At 40.7% G+C, this 23,609-nt stretch overlaps 1 protein-coding gene across 9 annotated transcripts in view; it reads left to right on the top strand.

The window, feature by feature from the left end:
* Positions 1-23,609, top strand: part of SIPA1L2 (signal induced proliferation associated 1 like 2) — a 252,931-nt gene that overhangs the window by 163,669 nt on the left and 65,653 nt on the right. For all 9 annotated transcript variants that reach the window (XM_075924747.2, XM_075924746.2, XM_075924753.2 and 6 more), the window contains 2 exons: positions 1,247-1,823; positions 4,297-4,571. In XM_075924747.2, coding sequence (XP_075780862.2) covers positions 1,247-1,823; positions 4,297-4,571 — 852 coding nt within the window. The remainder of the gene's footprint in view (positions 1-1,246; positions 1,824-4,296; positions 4,572-23,609) is intronic.

Below are 23,609 nucleotides of genomic sequence, written 5' to 3'. Positions count from 1 at the left end.
CCACTGCACTGCATCACTCTGGGCAGCCTCTCCTCTTTCAAACAGCATTGCAGAGAGTCTGTCTGGGACACTGTAGCATCTGTCAACTTCAGATAAATGACAGTGGATCTCCTAGAAGTATGTAGTCTTTTAAAACTCATTCAGTTTTGTTCAAGGATTGGCAAATAGAGATGTGGCATGAAGCAGCTGCTATGTAGAATTACTTCCCTTTGCTCTCAGACCATTAGATGCTGTTCTGCCCCAACCAGGAGATTGAAATGCCATGCTGGGGCAGCAGCTGTTTTTCATGGGTCACATTATGCCATTCTTGCTTTCACTGAATAAGACTTTGTTCCCTATGTAGTTTAGTTTAGAGACTATTTTAGAGGAAGATACAACTCAGCAAGGAAAAAGGTGGCAATATTTGGGCCCTCTACTGGTTCTTGTAGGATACCAGCAGATACCTAAGTATACTGAAGCTATGGAGTCTGTTGCCCTTGGCTAGAATGAATTCCTCTCCCTTTTGTATTTCATGTGGCCTCAGACCCTCTCCATTAGAGGGAACTATGTAACAGAACTGTTTGGCTTTCTGCAGACTTTTTTTTCTTCCTGTAACTTTTTTTACTCAAGCATGGGAACATTTGGACAAATGTGCCAGATATACCCTATATTTCAAATTCTGCCCTCAAATTGTTTCTGTACTATCCTAGCAACGTCAGTGGGGTGATATGGGTATAACTGGGGGTCGGGAGAATTTGGCCCTCAGGAAGGAGTTTGTTCAATTTGTCAGAGATGGAATAAAGGAGTTAGTGAAAAAGTAAATAAGATACATTTGCTTTAAGAAAATTCAACTTGAAAGCTCCTTAAAATTAAGGTTCCATCTAAATAACAATACCCTAGGAACCATTTTGCATTTATCCCAGGGAAAATAAGAAGAAATACACTTTATAAACAGTCCTTATTGAAATGCTGCAGCTTTGTAAATTCTGGACTTTGACCTGAATTATATGAATAAAGAGGAGTCACAAATGGCTTTGTTTTATAAGTCCAGTCAATTTTGTTTACACCCTTTTGTTTGACTTGTAGATGTGTACAAATAAAACAGGTTTCCTATATGTTTCAGATACACAGCTTTGTAATGTCTAACGGTTCATATCTCTCAATTTGTACATTGAAACTCATCTGTGTCAGTGGGTTATGTAGATCATAGTCATGTAGAGATTTTGTTGTGACGGTTATCCATTTTATTTTTTGTTTTTATTTCTAGTGTTGGAGTATCAAGATCAAAAGATGTACCTCCATTTGGTCCACCAATCCCCAAAGGAGTAACGTTCCCCAAATCAGCAGTTTTTAGGGACTTCCTTTTAGCCAAAGTTATTAATGCTGAAAATGCAGCACACAAGTCAGAAAAATTCCGAGCCATGGCCACCAGGACGCGACAAGAATATTTGAAAGATCTGGCAGAAAATTTTGTTACTACAGCTACAGTGGATACTTCGGTGAAGTTCAGTTTTATTACTCTTGGGGCAAAGAAAAAAGAGAAAGTTAAACCAAGAAAGGATGCTCATTTATTTAGTGTTGGAGCAATTATGTGGAATGTGATAGCACGGGACTTTGGCCAGTCTGCAGACATTGAATGTCTCCTTGGAATCTCCAATGAATTTATCATGTTGATTGAAAAAGAATCCAAAAATGTAGTGTTTAACTGCTCCTGCAGAGATGTTATTGGATGGACTTCAGGATTAATGAGTATTAAAATCTTTTATGAAAGAGGAGAATGTATTCTTCTCTCTGCAATTGATAATTGTTCTGATGACATCAGAGAAGTTGTACAAAGACTAGAAGTAAGTCTTTCTCTTACCCCAAACCTCTCAAATTTGATGCAGTTTATGAAGAATTAGGCACTATGTTCTCTTCTCTCCTCTCCTTTTCTTTCTGACCTCTTCCCCCTCCTCCTTTTTATTAACTATATGAATATTTTTAAAAGTTAATTTGAAAGCTGAATTTTGGAGTGCTTGCATCCTTACCCATACAGCTAGTAAATGTTGACTTTTAATGGATAATGTTCTAAACACTCAGACACCATTTACCTTTAGTTAGTTGATTTATAAGAATTTCAATAGGGGCTCACAATGCCTAAAGGTGACCATTACACACATTGACATCTGCATAACCTGAGACTGCATCGATCTTAGTAGAAAATCAGACCCCATACCTGATCAGAGCACCACTGAAGTCAGGAGTCTCTCTATGTGGCGTTTACTCCACGACGGAGGCATAAGATGTCCATTTATAACTGTGATAAAATATTTTTTTTAAACTACAAAACTGAATAATATGAACTAGGCATCTGAATGCATATAAATGTGATTCTCCAGATAGCTTCCCCATTTGATGAAACATAAATAGAGTAGTAAATGTTGGGAGTCACATTGACACAGAACATTTGGGCAAAAGTTGGTATTGTGGAACCGAAAGGAAAAGAGGCACATTTTACAATTCTGAATATCTTCAGTCCTCCAGTGGGCCTCCCATACTTGTGCCATCAGTATGTAAGCAAAGAAAGCTGGGATGTCACACTTGAGTGGGGATTGGCTGTCTAAGGATAAATAGTTCCATAAACTTTATTAAAAAAAAAAAAAAAAAAAGTTCTACACTAAGGTATTGAATGCCACATTTAGCTTTACTACTAGGTTACAATACAGGCTGCCCCCGACTTGCAACGCGATTGGTTCTGGAGATTGCGTCACAAATTGGGGGCGTTGTAACTCAATTCCACATTTGACAGACGTCGTACGCCATCATAAATGCAGGGCCGAGGACGTAAGTTGGGTTTTTTTGGCTCCTTCCGCACTTACGGAAAAGGCCATAAGTACAGGGGGTTGTAAGCCGGGCCATCGCAAACCGGGGGCATCCTGTACTTAATGTTGTACAGATAGCATTTTGTAAAAACAATATGGCTAGCACCTTTAAAACTCTGTAAGATGCTAACAGCCATGGCTTTGAGCTAGTTACAGAGCAGACACAAGGTATACAAAGTTCCTCAAAGTTTTTTCAATCAGTCATTTGTGGCTAGAGTGAGAGGAGTAGGAGCTGGAATTACTGGCTTCCTTCGCTAGCTGTGTATGCCCCACGCTTACTGTGTAACATCGGGCAAATCATATGATCCAATGTCCCAGCTTTCCCCTCTTTCAAATAGTTATTTATCTTGTAGAAATGTTAAGACTAAATTCATTGTCTATAAAGCAATTAGAGATCCTTGAATAAAAACAATTAAAAGGGAAGGAGGATGTGTGTGTGAGAGAGAGAAAGTAAAATAATATCAGGGATCATCATATTTCATAGTGATCCAGTCTTGGTCCTCCCTTAAGCAGCTAGCAACTGGGGGAAAATACATGTCTCAAAATTAACATGAACAAAGGAGAACAAACTAATTTTAACTTATGACTAGAGACTAAAAGACAATTGGAGATTAGATGGTTTCTGACCCTTATAGGAGTAAGGTCCTGGAAAATATTTCAATGGAAATAGTTGGGACAAACAACTTAAGTTTTCAGATGGAACTTAATAAGTTTATGAATGGGATTATGACTGGATTGCCTGTGATAGCAGGACATATGACTTGATGACCAAGGAGGTCCCTTCTAGTCCTATAACCACTGTTATGACCTAGGCCAGAATTCTTTGATCTCCAGAAGTGAAAAATTAGTGCCCTAACTAATCAGTTGCACAAACTACTGAATTTTCCATGGATTGCTATACCAGTTGTGAAACTCTTCATTTTTACGTAGTGTGAAAAAAGAAATTTCTTTAGTAAAAGCTAAAATTTGAACGTATTTGATTATTCCATATAATGACAAAATAATTTTCATTTATGTATGAAAGATCTCAGTTCTGTATCTCAAAATCCCCAGTGAAATAACCAGTCTTCTTCATTTCTAAACTGTTGGAACTCAAAAATTTCACTTCATTTGGCTCATTTGCATTTTGCTTGCCTGTGTTTTGAAAATAAAAAAGCAGCTAAAAATTCAGTAACATATAGATAGATGTCTTGGCATTGGAGAAAAATAAAAATTTGACATAGGGATGCTTGTTGCTCCGGACAATTCAAAGTTTAGGACTCTGAAGATGTTCATGTATTTTGCTCTATGCAGAAACCCACAGTCAACCATAAATGACTAAATGACTGTCACCTATTAGTATGGTAAGGCACATGAAACCAAACATAGCATTAGCCTGTCAGAAAATAGAGCCTTTCTTCTTTCCAAAGAATTGATTCTACAAACACAATAGCATAACAATCTGATACTTCTTTAGATAGTCACCAGAGGATGTGAAACAACAGAAATGACCCTGCGGAGGAATGGGTTGGGCCAGCTTGGATTTCACGTTAACTTCGAAGGAATAGTAGCGGATGTGGAGCCATTTGGTTTTGCATGGAAGGCAGGCCTAAGGCAAGGAAGCCGTCTAGTTGAGATCTGTAAAGTGGCTGTGGCGACCTTGACTCATGAACAAATGATTGACCTTTTACGCACGTCGGTGACAGTAAAGGTGGTGATTATTCAGCCGCATGAGGATGGATCACCTAGAAGGTAATGAGCAAGTCCTTAATGTGATATTTCCAACTGTCTTTTCCTTGCTGGTACTTATTGGCTTTTAACAAGTGCTGCCTTTGGTAAAGGCCCTTAGGAAATGGATATTTTCTCATATTTGGTGATAATGGGTTTATATCCTTTAAAGCAATTCAGAAAAAAAAGAGCTATTGCCTTGTAATAGAAGATAAAATGTGATCCTGTAAGCAATTTAATGGGAAATTGACTTTATAAAGCTTGAAAGGATGGGAAGTAAACTGAAGTGCAGCATGCCTGAACTCTTAAAAATTGGTCGTGATTTCTCTTCCGTGGGAGACAGCTTTATTATATTTGAATATTAGTTTTGCAAATTGGGAATCCTTGCCTGAAATACATACCCTTATTTCCTTTGAGGTTTCTTTGACTTCTAACTATTAAGATAAGAGAGCTTTATTTTAATGAGAAATATTGGATGAGAGATGTACATGGACTAAGCTACAGCTTCTTTCCCATTCTCTGTAAATATTTTGCTTTAAGTCATTCACATTAACTGTTGAATCACATCAGTGGTATCATTAGTTAAAACTAAAATCTTGGTGTAACTTGAAATGAATGGGGGGCATGCTAGGGAAAATAACACAATAAAAGATGACTGTATCATTCTTTCTGTGGGTAAGGTGCAGTGCCTACAATTACCTCTCCTTGATTTAGGGTGCTGTTTATAGCCACAAGATTTTTGCCTTGCTGCCACCATTTGAATATAAAAGAAAATACATTGGCTGGCAACTTAGAATAAAAAATTCATAGAAATGTGATTTTACTTCACTCGCTTTACTTATACACCAGGGAGCTTGGTTAATGAGTCTGAATTAGAAGTGTGCTTCAGTAAATTGAATTATTTGTGTTTTTTTAATTTAACAAAGGAAAAAATAGGCATGCTGCTCTTGGCATGAAAATTAGCCATACAATTTTTCATCAACAACAGTGTGGAATTATTGGCAAGCTATGCACAAATGCTGGTGTGTTTTGTTCTGCAAGAAGACAATGGCTGGATGAATTATGCAAAAAGTTCTCTTCCCTGCCCTAATCTGTGCCTCCAAGTTTTGGGTGCCTTGAAGTGGGCTTTACCCTTGAAAGCTTATGACCTAATAAATCTGTTAGTCTCTAAGGTGCCACAGGACTCCTTGTTGTTTTTGTAGATACAGACTAACATAGCTACCCCTCTGAGACTTTTGGAAGAAAAGTGTGTGTGTCACACACACACTCTACTGTTCTCCCTGCTTGCATATAATTTGCAGTTAAATCATTCTCTTTATGCTTAGCTCAGCTTTTTTTCTCCATCTGCTTCTGAATATGAAGTTTCACTGTCTGGTATGCATATTCCCAAGCTGTTTACAAAGTATGAGTGTAATGAACTGATCTATGATATTACGATGAAATGTATATTTGATAGTGCTTCGTAGAATCATGTATTGTTTTTGGACAGTTTTTACATCATCTGATAAATTTTTAAGTTAAAACACTGAGTCAAAATCCAGTATAACAGAGCATGGGCCATGCTCAATGTATCTATAATTAGGAGAATGAGGAGTTCTCTGGCACCTTAAAGACTAACAGATATACGCTTTCGTGGGTCAGAATCACTTTGGCTGATGCATCATGCAGATTCACAGACTTACATGGCTACCCCTCTGAGACTATAAGTTAGACTTCTAGCTGCCTGCCACTGAACTGGAAAGAAGCTTCAAAGCATCTCCTAGAGGAACAAAATTTTCTTCACATCTTTCAGAACTAGGTAATTAATCATTACTTAAAAATAATTTGAAGATTATTTTTCAATTTACGTTCTAGCCATAAAATGGTTAAAGCATGAATGCTTTATTAAAGTGGAAAAATAAAACATGCAATGAAAAATAAAATTACAAAAGAAATGGGAATCTTCACTCCTGCTTTTTCTGGTCACGTTGTCCAACTCTGATCCCACTAAAGTGAAAAGTCCCAAGATTAATGATTTTTAGGAACAATTTGAGATACCTAATATTCAGAAATGTCTGAGAACCTGTTCTTTCCCAAAATCAATAATAGAAACAGAACAGACAGGAAAGGACCACCTACACCATCAATAACATTTTTTTAGCATCTCTTCACCTACATCTGCAGTTTAGATGACTTATCTAATTTGCTATTGATACATTTAAATGCAACAATTCAAGGGCACTCTGCTTATCTCCCTTAAATGTTTAATATGTGATCTTAAGGACCTGGCAGTACACCAAAGGCATCTACAGGTACGTGATTTGAATGATTTCCAGGATCCACCCTTGGGAGGAAACCTGGAAATAACCTCCAGGGGTGAAATGCTCCTTGTGCTAGAGTTCCAAGGTAGGCTACTCCTTGCAGCAGGGAGCATAGATGTGTTCTTAGAAATAATGTACAATCAGTTTGCTAGGCCCCTGTACATCTTTCTCTTTCTCCTTCCTTCCCACCCAAAGGGCAATGAATGAGATTATTTAGTTTTGTCTAATTCTGTTTACTCCATGTTATCTCCTCTTTCTCTTCCAGGCTCCTTGGAAAAAAAGTAACCCAAGTAAACTATTCAAGGCAGGTTTAAAAAAAAAGTTCTCTGGTTTTAATTTCTCTTAGAATAAGCAGAAATGAGAGGGATACTTTCCGCAAGGATTTTTCTCAAGGACCATGAGTGTACAATATGGGCCTCTATCCTCTATTTCCTTTTGTTTTTTGTGGAATGCCCAGTATTGCAGGCATAACAGTAGCTTCTGGTGGGAAAATTAAATAATTCCTGTGGGCCACCATCGTCTTAGGCATACATGCAGCGCAAGACAAAGCCTCTTCTGAGAATTAATGTTTTTTGGAGGGAGACTGGGGGGGTGAAAAATTTCTGAGAGAGGCCTATGAATGAGCATTTTAAATTAGCCAGAGAAATGTAGCATGCTTGCTTAAACTTCCTTTTGGTTGACCCCGTTGAAGTATGTCGGCATTTGAGTCAGGATGCACAATTCTCGGCTCAGGTAGACATATGCATGCTAGCTCTTCTAAAAATAGCAGCTTAGGTGGTGGGTAGGACTAGCCACCGAGAGTACGTACCCACCTAGACCCCCTGAGTACATACTTGGACAGCTAGCCTGAACTGTTGCTTGTGCTACCCTAGCCACACTATTTTTGGTTTCTGGCTCAAGTGGAGCTGGAGTTGTGTGCGCCTGCGGAAACTGGGGATCACACTTCCCCAGCTCAAATGAAGATGTAGTCCATGACAATATGCTCATGCATTTCAGTAGGAGCCAGTGTCTCTCCCAAAGATACCTGGGCTTAGATGATTTGAGAAGACTGTGTGTAGGAATTTTGAACTAACTGCATCCTTGTTGAGCCTCAACACTTAGGTTATGTCTATTTGGAGGGCATGCATGGAACTGGAATCTCAGATAATATAGGACAATTCCAATTCCCCTAGGAGTTGTCATGAAGTAACTGATTTTTTTTTTTGTCAGCAATCATGCTTCTTAATTAACGACACTGTGCTTGGTTTCTTGGATGTTCTTCACAAGTGTTTTGGTAATAATAGCATGGTACTTTTTAGCATGATATTGAGCAGAAGATTTTTTTTAGACAGTGAAATAATTATCATCTTTAAGGAGTTCGATAATTGTTTAGAAATTGCCTGGGTACTTTTTTCACCAACCATGTAATTAGAGCTATTTGGAATGTCCTAACTCGTCCTGAATTCCAAATAGGTTATTTAAAATTATTCATAGTTTTCAAAAATGTAATAGGCACAAGATTGTTACTGGAAGTAAAGTGGCTGAACCAGTTTGTAGGGTGTCAGAAGTTCAGGTGTGTTAATCTCTTCTAGAACTATCCCCCGAAGTCTAATCCACAATAAAGATGCAAATCTACAAATCCTGATTCTTGCACTTCAGGATGGTTCAGCTTTACTTTTAGGACCTGATCCGTTAAACTGTTTTGACTACTGCCCTCAGGATGTTCCTCTAAACCTTGATGTTGTAGTAGTATCAATAATTCTCCTGTGGGGAGAATATTTTTCATACCCTGTTTACAGTTTTGGCTCATCCAAATTTAGTCATCTTTTTTCAGCAGTCTGCTTATGTGACAAGTTCAACAGCCAGATTTGGTTTCTGGACCTAGAATGTTTTTTTGTTTGTTTTGTTTGTGTTTTTTTTAAATCTCATTTTCTTTCAGTAGAAGTCATTGGAGGGGGATGAAATTAATCAGATTCAATAAATGTTGCGATCCCTGGAAAGAATCATTTAGCAGATTCAGATGCACGTGTGCATGACTTGGTCTTAGCTTCACCTGAGGGGCCACTAGCAGATTTTTTTTAATTTAGGGGTGTAAATATTTATACTACATAAGAAACAGGCCCCACCAAAAGATGATGTTGGTTGTCTCTCGGGAGCCGAGGAAGACATGTTGTGCATTTCATTTGTGGAGACACGTGTCTCTGGAGCCCAAAGGTTGAAGCACACATGCGGCTAAAAATAGGGCATTGGACACCGGTTGTCAGGATAGGAGAGATCGCAGCTCCGTGTCGTCTTTCACGTACAGCTGTGAGGCATTGGCGGTGGTCGTGCTCAAACTTTGTCACTGCTTTTCTCATAAGGGAACGCCAATTAGTTCTGTGTGCAGCAGCTAGTTCAAACTGTCTAGGTTGAAGGCCTGTCCACTGCAAGTTGGTCTTCAGGTTATCCTTATACCTCTTCCTCGGGTGTCCCTGTTTGTGACTACCACATACCAGCTACCCGTAGAACAGCTGCCTCGGGATCCTGCTTTCGTCCATGCTGAGAGCATGGCCAGACCATCGAAGCTGGGTCTGGAGGATCTTGGCTTCTATGCTTGTGGAACTAGCTCTATCAAGCTCTTCTTGGTTAGTAATTTGGTCCTGCCAGCGTACTCACATGATTGATCATAGGGACCGCATGTGGAACTGCTCCATCCGCTTGATGTGCCTACGGTACAGGGTCCATGTTTCACAGCCATACAGGAGAGAGGTGATGATCACGGTATTATATACCTTGAGTTTAGTTGACAGGTGAATATCTTTGTGTTGAAGAACTTTAATACGCAATCTCCCAAGTGTCTGATTGGCTTTCTGGATCCTCGCTGTAATCTCTGTCAAGGGATCCATCACTTAATATTGCGCTGCCTAGGTACTTAAAGCTGTCCACTATCTTCAGTTGTTTACCATCAATAGTGATACATGGCTGTGGAGGAGCACTGTTTGGTGCAGGCTGGAAGAGGACTTCTGTCTTTCCGAGGCTAAATGTGAGACCGAATAGTTTAGCTGCTTCAGATAATCTGTCAATTATGGTCTGCAGGTGGTCCTCTTGGTGTGCCATAAGGGCACAGTCATCAGCAAACAGCGCGTCGGTGATAAGCCTTTCCAGTATCTTGGTCTTTGCAGTAAGGCGTCTCAAATCAAACAGTGAACCATCCAAATGGTATCTGATGTAAATACCAAGATCTAAGACTTTGACAGCATGCATGAGGACTTGAGTGAAGAACAGGTTAAAAAGCACCAGGGCGAGTACGCAGCCCTGCTTCACGCTATTTGAGATGTTGAATTTCTCAGATGGCACACCATCCGAGAGTACCTCTCCTGTCATGTCATCATGAAACAGCTTGATGAGTGAGATGAACTTCGTTGGGAAACCCAGCTTCCTGAGGATGATCTACAATGCATGTCTGTTAACCATGTCAAATCCTTCGTCAGATCAATGAAGACAGAGTAGAGGTTCGTATTCTGCTCAAAGCACTTCTCTTGCACCTGTCTTATTACAAAGATCATATCAACAGTACTGTGATTAGGGCAGAAACCACATTGTGTCTCAGGGAGACTCACTTCTGAAATTGTCGAAATCAGCCTGCTCAGGATGATGTGGGCAAAGATTTTCCCGGCAACAGAAAGCAGCAAGATACCTCTGTAGTTCCCGCAGTCGGCTCTTGCACCCTTATTCTTGTACAGAGCAACTATCACAGCATCACAGAGTCAGATGGCATTTCTTCCTCTTCCCAAATACAGGTCAAGACATTATGAAAAACCTTAAGTGACTCCTCATAAATGCCTTGTACAATTCTGCTGGAATTCCATCCTTGCCGGATGCCTTGCCGCAACTCATCTGTCTGATGGCCTTTCTAACTTGGTCAATAAATGGAGGATCTTCCAGGTCTTGAGGGTTGCCTTCTGAGGAATCTGTTCCAGTTCTGACTGATGATGGACGATTCAGGAGCTGACTGAAATACTCTTTCCATCGGTTATTAATGCCAGCCTTATCTCTAATCAGTGTGGTTTGGTCTGCAGACAACAAGGGGGCAAAGCCAGACTTGGAAGGACCAAAGACTGACTTGATAGAGCTGAAGAACTCCCTTGAGTTATTTAAGTCAGTATAGTGTTGCACCTCTTCAGCTTTCTTCTCGCACCACTGATTGTGCATTTTGTGGATTTCTCGCTGAGCCTGGGCCTGGAGAAACTTAAACCTGTCCCACCAAAAGATGTAAAGAGATAGCATTTATCAAAATGTGGCATAGGTGGATCCAGTTCGAGAGTAATGGCCACAGAGTCCAGTATCTTGGCTTGGTCAGCCTGTATAAACTATAAATGCAACAAAGTGTTCGTGTGGAGATGTCTCAGATATATGCCACTGAGCACAAGTTGAGAGGTGCATTCTCTGCACGTAGGGTGATATTTTTATTGTTAAGTCTTTCTCAGAAGTAGCATTGTGGTAAAAGTAGTTTACATAAACCGAGCCAGCAATACGCCTTTGCTATGTATATTGGCCAAACCACACAATCTCTGCACCAAAGGATAAATGGACACAAATGTAAGACTTAAAGAAAGGTAACATACAAACACCAGTCAGAGAGCACTTTAACCTCCCTGAACACACAGTAATGGATGTAAAAGTAGCTATCCTTCCACGTAAAAATTCAAAACCCAACTCCAAAGAGAGAGAGCAGAGCTGCAATTCATTGGTAAATTTAACGCAATCAAATTAGGACTGAATAAGGATTTAGAATTATCATCTCACTACAAAGACAGTTTCCCCTCACTTGATATTCACATCTCCCCTACTGGGAGTGAGCCTCACAGAATTGTTCTTGTTAGCGCTGGTCCTAGACTTAATGAGCAACTCTCTTATTTTGATATAGTGGTACATATATTTATCCGTCTCTGTAATGTCCACTCCAGTGCATTGTTGAAATGATTTTTACCCACAAAAGCTTATGCCCAAATAAATCTGTTAATCTTTAAGGTGCCGTAGGACTACTCCTTGTTTAAGCCCGCAAGGAGTAGTCAAAATACTTTTGCCATTGAGAGTTTATTTCGATTGCAAGGCATAATCAAACCTTTGCTTCATTCATGTTTTGCATGTGTAACCCCCTTTTTCCTCCCCGGGTTACTGGGGAGCAGGTCACACTCACAGATGTGCCTGGGTGCCTGGTGTTTTAACCCAAAAAAGATCCTGAGTACCCCAGTGGTGATGGTGTTTAGCTGGGGAAAGCCCTATCCACCCCCTTGCTGCAGTCCCTTGCTGGCAATGAATGTAAAAGTGGCGGTGCCTCCACCTGGCTGGCTTTGTACACACACTGGTGCCTTGAGAGCCTCCAGGAATATACTTATTCCAACATAAAGCTGGATCTAATTCCAGAACAACTACAAATCATATACATCTAATAGAATACTTTAAAATAAACCATCTTTACTTAACTAAACAGGGATTAACAGATTAGCAAGGAATAGCATTTACAAAACACATAACAATAACTGAAGCTTATATAGCTAGACAACAGTTACTCCACCCCAGAGTGTGCACATCCTTAGGGTACGTCTAGACTACAGGCTTTTGTCGACAGAAGTTTTGTTGACAGATACTGTCGACAAAGCTTCTGTCGACAAAGAGCGTCTAGACTACATTCAGTTCTGTCGACAAAGCAAGCTGCTTTGTCGGCAAAACCCTGTAGTCTAGACACAACCCTAGATGCAATAACAACTTCTGTCGACAGAACTCTGTTGACAAAAGGCGTTATGCCTCGTAAAATGAGGTTTACCAGCGTCGACAAAACTGCTGAGTTCTGTCGATGTTATGTCAACAGAACTCAGCGGTAGTGTAGACGCAGGTATAGTTTTTTCGACAAAAGTCCACTTTTGTCGACAAAACTCTGTAGTCTAGACACACCCTTAGACTCAGTCCCAGACACTTGCTTGGCGCGCTGATGTTGCAGCTGTAGTGAGAATTTGGTCCAGGCTAAACAGCAGCTCTGTCTCAGGCAGCACTCTTCCAGCAAGGCCCAAACTTACTGCCTCATGCTGTGCCTATAGGAAGCAGTCTGCTAACTCCCAGTTCCAACAGGCATGTAGTAGCTGCACTCCAACAGCCCCTGCACTGGGTCAATGTCCTTGGCAGCAGCCTGGCTCCCCCTTTGGTTCCAAACTGCAAGGCAGAGTCCCAGACTGCTAGGCCTCTTCTTCAAGCACATGGAGAGAGCCTCCTCTCTCTCACAAGAGTCCCTCCTACCTCTTTTGTTCCAAGGGCTCATAGGAATTGTAGTCTGGATTGTAGCACACAGGGTCTTTTTAGAATAAAACAGAGGCCCCTTTAGTAAGGGGACTACACATGTCTAGAGGAAGGATAGTGAAGAAGCAGAGAGATTTCATACTTTTTTTTTTTTTTTGGCGATACTTCATTTAACCTACTGTTATGTCATGAGATTTTGCTCACTGGAGAGAAGTAACTTTCCCACTCAGATGGCTATAAATGATCAAAATGTTTTCTTCCAGTGCATGATAATTTATTTTATGAAGTTTCTGTATACTGCAGAAAACACAAGTTACCTTGGACTTGTGGCGGGCCTATTTTTCTTTTTTGTACTTTATTCTCATTTCTAATGAAAGCACTGTAGTTTAAATGACATTCTATGAATGCATAATTAAATACCAAGAGAATCAGAGGATTTCAATTCTATCACTAGATGTAACTTAAATTTATCTGAGATTAGCTATCAATAAGCCATTGGCATTCATTAACTGCTCCATTTCTACCTAGAATCAGAGCACAATTAAGAATTTGGCTCTAAATGAGAAGAATATATGTTTAATCTTAGCTAATAAAACTGCATTGTTTCATAGAACAGCCACCTAGCATTTTATTAAAACTTTTTCTAGTTAATCAGACAATAAATGGATTCTTCCCTGGCTTGAAAGGGAGCAGTTTTCACTTAAAGCTGTTGACTGCTGAGTTTTAGGAATAAAGAGGAGTAAGGACTTCCTTTTGGGGACAGGGGATGCTTATTAGCACTGGCCTCTTGCTGGAGTCAGGTTCTGGATAGGGATGTGAAGGACTAGTTGACTATCCGATAAGCAAATGCTTATCGGATACTCAACAGGCTAGTCGACTAGTCACTTTCCTCCTCCTCCTCCCTCCCACCTTGCTGCCTCTATCAGGGAAACCTCAGAATTAGTCCAAGGCAGGCTGCCTTAATGTGGGCGCACTACCTCGATTTAGAGCCCCAGGAAGCACTGGGGAGTATACTTTGACTCTGAGGAGTAGTTATTTCAAAATAGCAGCAATGGAGTGTCCACACCACTGCTATTTTGAAATACCTATTGTAATACCCTATTTGTAATACTGTTGTGAGTGGGGCCCAATGTTGTCATAGCATTGGTTGGAACTATGCTGTTTTTCATAGTAAAATAATGAACTGAATTCTAACTTGCATTCCTTAACATTCACAATAATGCTCAGTGATTATACCACATGTTTTGATCAGCCAAGCCAAATAGAGTACTTCCTTCTAGTTCTACACGCATTTTAAACTGTGAGCTTCCATAACTGCTATGGAATGGTGGCTTAAAATCCTGAAAAAAAGTAAATTGAAAACAAACAGCATTCAGATGGATGAGTAATAGAAGCATAAGAGCAGCCACTGTGCCAGAAAGGTTTCAGCAGAAGTAGTTTCCAGTGACTGGTCTGTGAGCAAGTTATCAGCTTCGAGTGACTTTGAGGATTTATAGCTGCTGTTGTTGCTGTACTCAGCTGCTGACAATTTTGAAATATTTGTTGTGTTAGAGTTTTGTGGCTGTTTCTGAACTTTCTTGGGTGTATCATCAAACCCTGCTGAGATTCTTACAAGGTTGAGTTTTTTTCTTTAAAAACTTCTTTCTAAAGCTCTGAGCCAATTATTATGTAATAATTCATTCTCTCTCTCTCCCTCCTCCTCTTTTTTTTTTTTTTTTTTGTCAATCTGAGAGTCCCTAGGGTTTAAGATCAGGGAGAATTATTTCTTTAAGATCAATCCTTTAGGCTATTAGTAATTTGTTATCTCATCCTAGTGACCGTTGAGCTTGACTGACTACGCTGAATGTTAAAGCAGAAAAATGGGAAACTGTCAAATTTTAACTGGCAATTTTGTTTATACAAATTGAGCTTGAAAACACCAATGGTTTAAATGGAGTTTGGCCAGTGCTATGAGACTGAAATGTGTAAAAGTATCTGAGACTGTAATTTGAGTGTATTAGACTGTTCAGAAGCAACAGAAGGATATTAATCCTAAGGAAATGCAAAACATAATGATGACCATACTTGTTCAGATCAAGGGTCCCTCTACCCAAGTATCCTGTCTTCTGGTGATGGCCAATACTAGATTCTTCAGAGGGAATGAACAGAACCAGACAATTATGTAATGACCCATGTTGTCATCCATTTCCAGCTTCTGGATGTCAGCAGTTTAGGAGCTATGAGGTTGTGTCTCTAACCATCTTGGCTAATAGCGATTGATGGATTTGTCTTCCATGAACTTAGCTAATTCTTTTTTTAACCCAGTTATACTTTTGGCCTTTACAACATGCCCCACAATGTGTTCCACAGACTGCCTGTGCACTCTGTGGAGAAGTGCTTCCTTCTATTAGAGATAAACCTGCTGCATATTAATTTCATTGCATGACCTCTAATTCTTGTGTTATGTGAAAAGGTAAATAACACTTCTTCATTCATTTTCTCCACACCATTCATAACTGCTTGTTGCAAAAGTTAGAACTCCCTTATTTTGATGCCTTTTTGGACATTTCTGCATTGAAATGAGTAGGCAAGGTGTATCACAAAGGAACATAGCTATATCAAAAAGAAAATGCATTTTATAAAGGTATATATTCCAGTGAAAGAAATAACTTATGCTATTGTGCCTAACTAAGTTTTCCACATTTTTTTTTCCAAAACCTTTCTCTGTTCCTGTAAACTAGAGGAAGAAATACTTAAGTTATTGATTTGGACTTCGATTTTTTTTTCTCCTCTAACTAACAAACTTCTTGATGTGCCTCAATTCTGGGAGAGAGAATTACGTAATTTGAATGAGAACTTAATAGTTTTTGTTCTGTATCTTGCAACTTGGAATTCAGCTCAATTTGAAGTGTCCATTGTTACATTTTGAAAGAGCGTTATGTGCTATTAGCATGTTATCTTGTAATACCAGTATTTTACTTGTTTTAATAACCGTACTTAAAAGAATTAACACAAATTACTTCCCTTGGAAATGAGCCTTTATTTCAAAGGATCTATTTTTTTTCCAGTAAATAAACACAATATGCTTACAGGGTGAAATGATTACTAAAAGCAAATGACCCGTACTGAAACTTCTTGCAGCTGCAAATAGTGTGCGAATTGCTGAAGGTAAGGTATGCAGTAATGCATTAGAGGCCTAGTTTGTTTAATGAACCGCTTCCCTAGCAGTCATTTAATTGCTTCTGCAATTGATTCTTGTTAAATGAAACACCCTTGTTTCATCCTTTTTATTGAACTAATAATAATGGTCAAGTTCAAGAAATTGTGTATGTCGTTGGTTCCATTATGTTACTAACCATGTAATGAAGCTTATAAATGGCAGTCTTACTCTGTATTAAAAATCAGTCTGTTCAACTTCAGCAACTTGGTTTTGTATGGTTAGTAAACGGAGGGGAGAGGAGAGAGAAGAGAGAAAACTGATATGTTTTTTGTGTCTTTATTTCTGTAAGTTTCTGTCTAAATGGTTGATTGTCCTATTATTTTGTAGCAGCACTTGCATCCGTAGCGTCTCGTAATTAAAATGGAGTTATTCCTGCTTGCATCAGTGGAAAAACTGTTGTGTGATAAATTTTCAAAGTGCTTTATAGGAATTTAGAATCAACATTATAGAAAGATAGGTGAATGTTTTGTTTAGTCCCTGGCTTGTGTATTTCTTGGCTGCTTTTTATAGCAGTATGAAATTCTGTTTTGGTGGAGAAAGTACAGGCAGTCCCCGGGTTACGTACAAGATAGGGACTGCAGGTTTGTTCTTAAGTTGAATCTGTATGTAAGTCGGAACTGGCATCCAGATTCAGCCGCTGCTGAAACTGATCAGTTTCAACAGCGGCTGAATCTGGACACCAGTTCCACTTACTTACAGATTCAACATAAGAACCCCAGGCGTCCTCAAGTCAGCTGCTGCTGAAACTGATCAGCAGCTGATTCCAGGAAGCCCAGGGCAGAGCAACTCTGCCTCTGGCTTCCTGTAGTCAGCCGCTGGTCAGTTTCAGCAGCGGCTGACTTGGGGACGCCTGGGGCAGAGCAGCTCGGGTGCTGCTGAGTTGGTCCAGTAGTGCGGCCGCTCCTCGGCGCTACTGGACCAACCCAGCAGCACCCCAGCTGCTCTGCCCCAGGTGTCCTGATTCAGCCGCTGCTGAAACTGATCAGCAGCGGCTGAATCAGGACGCCTGGGGCAGAGCAGCTGGGGTGCTGCCGGGTTGGTCCAGTAGCGCCAAGGAGTGGTGCTGCGGGACCAACCGGCAGCGCCCCACCTGCTCTACCACAGGCCCCCGGCTTTGCTCCACGTCTCCCTGGTCTGCTGGGGGGGGCACTAGCTGCGTCCCCCCCCCAGCAGACCAGGGAGACGCGAAGCAAAGCGGCGGAGGACCCGGGCCGGACCGCGGCGCTTCCAGATCAGCTGGAAGCGGCCGCGGGTCCGGCCGGGTCCTCAGCGGCTTTGCTCAGCGTCTCCCTGGTCTGCAGACGAGGGAGATGGGGAGCAAAGCGGCAGAGGACCCAGGGCCGGACCCGCGGCCGCTTCCAGATCAGCTGGAAGTGGCCGCGGGTCCGGCCCCGGGTCCTCCGCCGCTTTGCTCCCCAGCTCCCTGGTCTGCTGGCTCCCCCAGCAGACCAGGGAGACGGGGAGCAGCTTTTCTCGCCCCGGAGGAGGCGGGCGGCGGGACCAGGCGTCCCGCCGCTCCAGTCCTCCGGGGCGAGAAATCCCCGTTCGTAACTGCGGATCCGACATAAGTCTGATCTGCGTAACTCGGGGACTGCCTGTATCCAGAGTCAGTGTTTAAAAAAAAAAAAAAAAAAGTTTTACTTTGCACAACCAACCTGCAGTCAGCTGAGAATTCACTTTGCACAATTTGTTTCTCTCTGCTCTACTTCTGAAAGTTTATTAGCAGCTATAACGATTTTTCTATAATCTTTAAATGGTTTACAAAAATCCTTTACAAAAGATTACTTCTCTATTGATTTGTTTTCTCTTGAAAATTAACACTCTGTTTGAGCCATTACATTGCCTAGAATTATACGTTTAGAGAGTAACTCCATGCACCATTGAAAATCCCCAAAAGAATGTTTATATCTTAAACTTGATGTGTCCTTTCTGAAAAAAAGCCAACTTTCATATTGACTTTAATCTTGTCCTAATCCTCACTTATCAATCATCCTAAATATAAATCATATCTTATACAAAAGCTCAAGATAATTCATACTTGGGGGGAGGGGAAGGCTTTTCTTCTGAAACGTTGTCTGAATACCCTTACTCTGACTTCTCTGTATTTTATGATAACATGTATCTTCATATAACGGAGGCTTGACGTTTTCATGGATTTGTATAGATAATGTTATACTGCATTCTGTCAGACTTCTTAGGTGTAACTTGACAAGATATGTAACACTTAGGAAGTATCTTTTGGAAGCATCTTCTTGTTCCACTTCAAGACACTTCTGTTTTTCACTTTCTCACCTCTTTCTTATGGTCTTTAAATATTCCCTTATGCTCTCTCTCCATGTTCTTCTGCTGTTCCAGTTGCTCCATCCATTAGTGAGGAAGAAACCAAAGACTGTTTTCTGTTAACCATCCCAGTGCTCACATTTCTTCTTCTTCTGTACTTAAACACCACACTTTATTCAGGCTTGAAAGAATTTCCTACCATTTCGAATTAGGGCCAAAGTTGATATATCATTTGTTCCTGTGTAAGCAGAAAATAGATGAAGTTCTACAAAGAAAAATTCAAATATAGGACCACAAATACATCCTGTTGAAGATATCAATTTCTAAGTGTGTGACAAATTGGTAGAGTAGACTAACATGACTGTCACCTTGATATGTAAGGACCAATACCTGTGCATGTTGACCTAGTTTTCCACTGTGTTCATGGAGTCTGTATTGTCCCACATAGGAGGAACCACTGCATGCCGCTTATTATGCTGCAAGCTGGATTATGGGAAGCCATCACAGAATATAGGAAGACCCATCTAGCCTATTGGTTGAAATAGGAGGCAAATGCTTAGAGCTATGCTAGGTCTGGTTTGGGCCCTATGATAGATAAGGTCTTTAACACACACACTCCCTCTCCCCCTCCCTCTCCCTCTCTCCCATAGCAGAGAAGTAGAAAGGAGGCGGAATCTCTAGACGCTCCTGCCGGCTCCCCAGTGTTCCCTCCTCTTCCCTGTGTTAATCTCACTTAGATTCTAGAAATCCATGATTTGTCATCCAAAAGATATTTTTAGTTCATATCAATTAGAAATTTGCTGTTGTGGTTTTACCTATACTCCACGGTCAGGAAACTTGTTACCCAAAAGGAGGATTATTCATCAGTTGAGGATGACACACTTGAGAAATAAAATAAATGACCACTCTTCAGGCTGTAACCCTCCTGTTTGTGAAATCCAAAACCATTAAAATTAATGTTTAAGGCTCGGGAGAAAATTGTAATGTGGTTGCTTTTCTTTGTTTGATGTTTTCTGATTACTGTATTGAAAATGTAATGCCTCTTTGCATACTTAATACCTCTAAGTAAAAGGCTTTTTTCCCCCCAAAAAATGTATTGCATCCAAAATTTCAGAGTTATTCTGAGGAGAGAACCGAGAAACACAAATTTTCCTAATGCATCAATGGTCTGAAAGTTAGATATGTTTCCATTTAACCCTTAAGTTGAATGTTTCCTCATTTTGCCTCCAGTTTTTATCCAGCACAGTAATTGTATGCTGCATTATCAGATATGTACATTTATTACTGAGCAGAGAAAATAGTCAACAACCTGTATGTAATTTTTCTATTAACCTTGTCTGAATTTTCTAAGCATTTTCTTTTGCCAAGTCTATGCCCTCCGCTAAAACGGTCTAATTGATCTGATATGTCAGCAGAAGTAAAATGAACTTTAAAATGTTTGAAATTCATGTTCATATGAGAGCAGATTTTTGTAGCTGACTTTGCATTTCATACTTGATTGGTATTGAATTATTTGTATAAAATGGCTTCAACCACTAGCTCTATATGAGTGATCCCTAAATCTCTCTGACCTATCTTCCTTCTCCAAGTCTACATCTCCAGATGTCTTTGACATTACTTGTGTGTTCCTCGCCATTTTAAACTTAATTTGTTCAGAACTATATTTATCTTTCTTCCTGATACCACTCCCCAACTTTTCTCCTTCTTCCTCTTATTGTTAACTTCATCATTCCATTCCCTTTTCATAGGTTTACAGCTGTGACGTATTTTTTTCCTTTCCATTTCTCTCTCTCTCCCTCTCTCTTCACCCTTTCCCCTCCCCTCCCCAAGGATTTTTCAATCCTCCTGATCATTTGCCTTCCCCATAAATGTTGTATAATGGTCATATTTGGATGTTGATCAATAAAATCTAGAAGCTGTTTATGGCCCAGTCATAGAATAGTAGAACTGGAAGGGACCTTGAGAGGTCATCAAATCCAGTCCCCTGCCCTCATGGCAGGACCCAGTACCATCTAGGCCATCCCTGTATATGCCTACTGGCTATTCGTTGCTATTGTATGACTGTCTGCCTGTATGCAACAGTTTCTTTGAATCAAGGAACGTCCCTGTGGTGAAGGCACTTGGCAGGGATTTGGAAGATACAGAGTCAGTCCCAATTCTGCCATGAGCTTCCTCATGCAACCTTGAGAATGTTTGTTAATGTCTCCATTCTTTGTTTTCCCACCTATAAAATTGGAATAATGCTTCCTTTCACAGTTATGCATGTTTCATCCCACACATGACTGCCTTTCACATGCTCCTTCAAATATATTTGTGGGCATGTTTGCTTGCTAAAGTGGAAAAAAATTAATCCAGTTGAAGAGAAGTAATTTGTCTGGAAATACAAACACATGAAAGAGAGCACAGAAGGAAAAGTCAAACTGTTCATCAGCTGAGATTCCTGGTGTATCCATTTGCTTTCTGAGAATTTAAGGTGTTAGAAATTGAGCATTTTGAGTATCATACACTTGTATTTTCATAAGATTTAGTTGCAGAACCCGATTTAATTGGGATCCCAAGTACAACAGCCATGCTGAGTAACAATCTCATTATGATGGTGGAATGTAACTGGAAAAGACAAGGCTTTCATGTAGTTGTCAAGACAGCAGACTCTTAATCATAATATATAAAAGCTTCTGAAGTTCTCAAGAGCTTTACATATACCTTTTAAGTATCATGTTAGCCTAATGTAGCTCCTTCAGGGAGCATCTTAGAAGCTCTTCATGTGGAAGGTTGAATAACTATTGAAAGGTTTCCGATATTCCTGGTTTTTAAAGCTGATAATGTACTGTTGCGCACTGCTTCATAAGTGTATTAAACTAAAATGTTTGCAATAATATTTTAACATTGCAAATGACCATAGCTGCTGCTTTTTAAGTCCCTATATTTAGCTCAGAGGCCTGAGTACTAACCTATATGCCATTATGAAGGGAAAGAAATGTTCTGGTTTCTGATGTCTAGATCTAGAAACTGACTCTGAAAGTGACTCCCTTATGGTCATATTTGCCATCTAACTTACTGAATGAGGATTTTTTGTAGCTTGTTTGTCAAAACAATATGTTGGATGATATTGGGAGAAACTCTCCAGTAAAAAAGAAATAGAAATTACATCATTTAAAATATCTTCATAGGAGCATAAGGCTTAGATTTGGTCTTTGTATTTAAAAAGTTGTTGCAAATGCTTTTGTTAAATACGAATGTCCACAAATATCTTTCTAACAATGCAATAAAATGTGGCAAACAAGGTGCATTAACAACCCAGCTAAATGTTTAACAGTAAATTATTCACAATTTCAGCCGTTAACAAGATAATTTTTTTGATCCAAAATAGCAGGTCAGTATTGGGCTTGGAACATAATAGTTGATTTACCATGTTCCCAGTACAAGAAGTAAATGCAGTATTTATTTTCTGGGTGGTTGTTGTAAAGTAATACATAAAAAACCAAATACCATATTTTTCTTTCTGTGAGTTCAGTGTTCAAAAATACATTGATATAAGCTATATATTTACCTCGTTAAGAGTTTATTGCAGTGTTGGATAACTTCATTATTTTTTTTGAATGTGAAGTCCAATGTGTCCTTATTCAACTTAAGTTGCTTGGTTAAATCTGACAGTGATTTGAAATAGGGTTGTTTACAAATCTGTTTACAGGAACAATGTCTTGAATCACATAGTCCAGGGGTGGGCAAGATACCTCTCTCGCAGGCCAGATCCGGCCTGACAAGCCACCAGATCCGTCCCTTATATGCCCCTCTCAGAACCCTCAGGCACTCACCAGCCACTGTTTTAAATGCAGGGCTGGTCTGTGAGACTCTAACTGGAGGGAGGAGGATGCTTCATGTTATCTCCCCAGCCCAATAGAAACAACCAGCCAATAGGAACTGAGAGATTGGCCTGGGGGGTGGGGACAGTGTGCAAACCTCTCCCCACTCGTGGAGTAGAGCCACATGGAAGGAGCAGTCTGCATTTGCAATGCTCTGGGGTTTCAGCAGGCAGGGAGCCCAGCTTGCCTTGGGGGTGCTGCAGAGCTGCTGGCCAGGAGATGCTTAGGTAAATGCCTCCCAGCCAAAGCCTGCCTCAAGCACCTGAGCCCATCCCACACCCTAACTCCCTCCCCCAGGTCACCCTCCAAACCCATTGCCCCTCCCCATGTCAGGTCACAGCTCCCTCCCATAAACTTACCTCCTCCCACAATCCTCCTCCAGGCCAGAATCCTCTCCTGCATCCCCACTCCTTCCCTAGCCCTACATCCCAATCCCCAGCCCAGGTCACTATGCCCTTCTTTGCACAAAATCCCTCTCAGGCCTCACACCATCGCCTGCACCCGATTCCCTTACCCCGTACACCCTTCTGCACCCAACCTCCATCCTAGACCCCCACATCTCCTCTACAGAAAAATGCGGCCCTTAACCACTTTTCAAAATCTTGGAATGGCCCCCCCACCAAAAATTATTGCCCACCCCTGAGATACTCATTGGTTAGCTAGCGGGCCATATACTTCAGTTGAAGCAAGTAGTTTCAAATCTGTACAAAACGTAAAAGTATTCTTAACTGAGAGAGGGTTAATTTGGTGATATATCGTGCTTTTAGATATGCAGCATAGTATCAGAGGGGTAGCCATGTTAGTCTGAATCTGCAAAAGCGGCAAGGAGTCCTGTGGCACCTTATAGACTAACTGAAGTGTTGGAGCATAAGCTTTCGTGGGCAAAAACCCACTTCATCAGATGCATGGCGCTCCAAAGTGCAAGTTGTGCCAGGTCCATGAGCAAGATCAGAAAAGTGCAAGTGGTCTATATGTTTTCTTTAAATATAAAAAACTGCAGACTTACCTGGCATTGCCTGGGTCCTTCAGGGCAGGGCTTTGGCGATAGAGGTGGGGAGGAGGTGCAGGAGGCTGCGAGGTGGAAGGAGATGAGAGTGAGGGGTGAGGAAGGGACTCAGGGACCCCCAGCCTGGCAGGGACCTGTTCTCTTTCTTCCCCAGGCCACCCC

The sequence above is a fragment of the Pelodiscus sinensis genome, chromosome 3 (assembly GCF_052426305.1).
Source record: "Pelodiscus sinensis isolate ZL-2025 chromosome 3, ASM5242630v1, whole genome shotgun sequence".
Lineage (NCBI taxonomy): Eukaryota > Metazoa > Chordata > Testudines > Trionychidae > Pelodiscus > Pelodiscus sinensis.
This window is presented reverse-complemented; position numbering and strand designations above follow the sequence as displayed.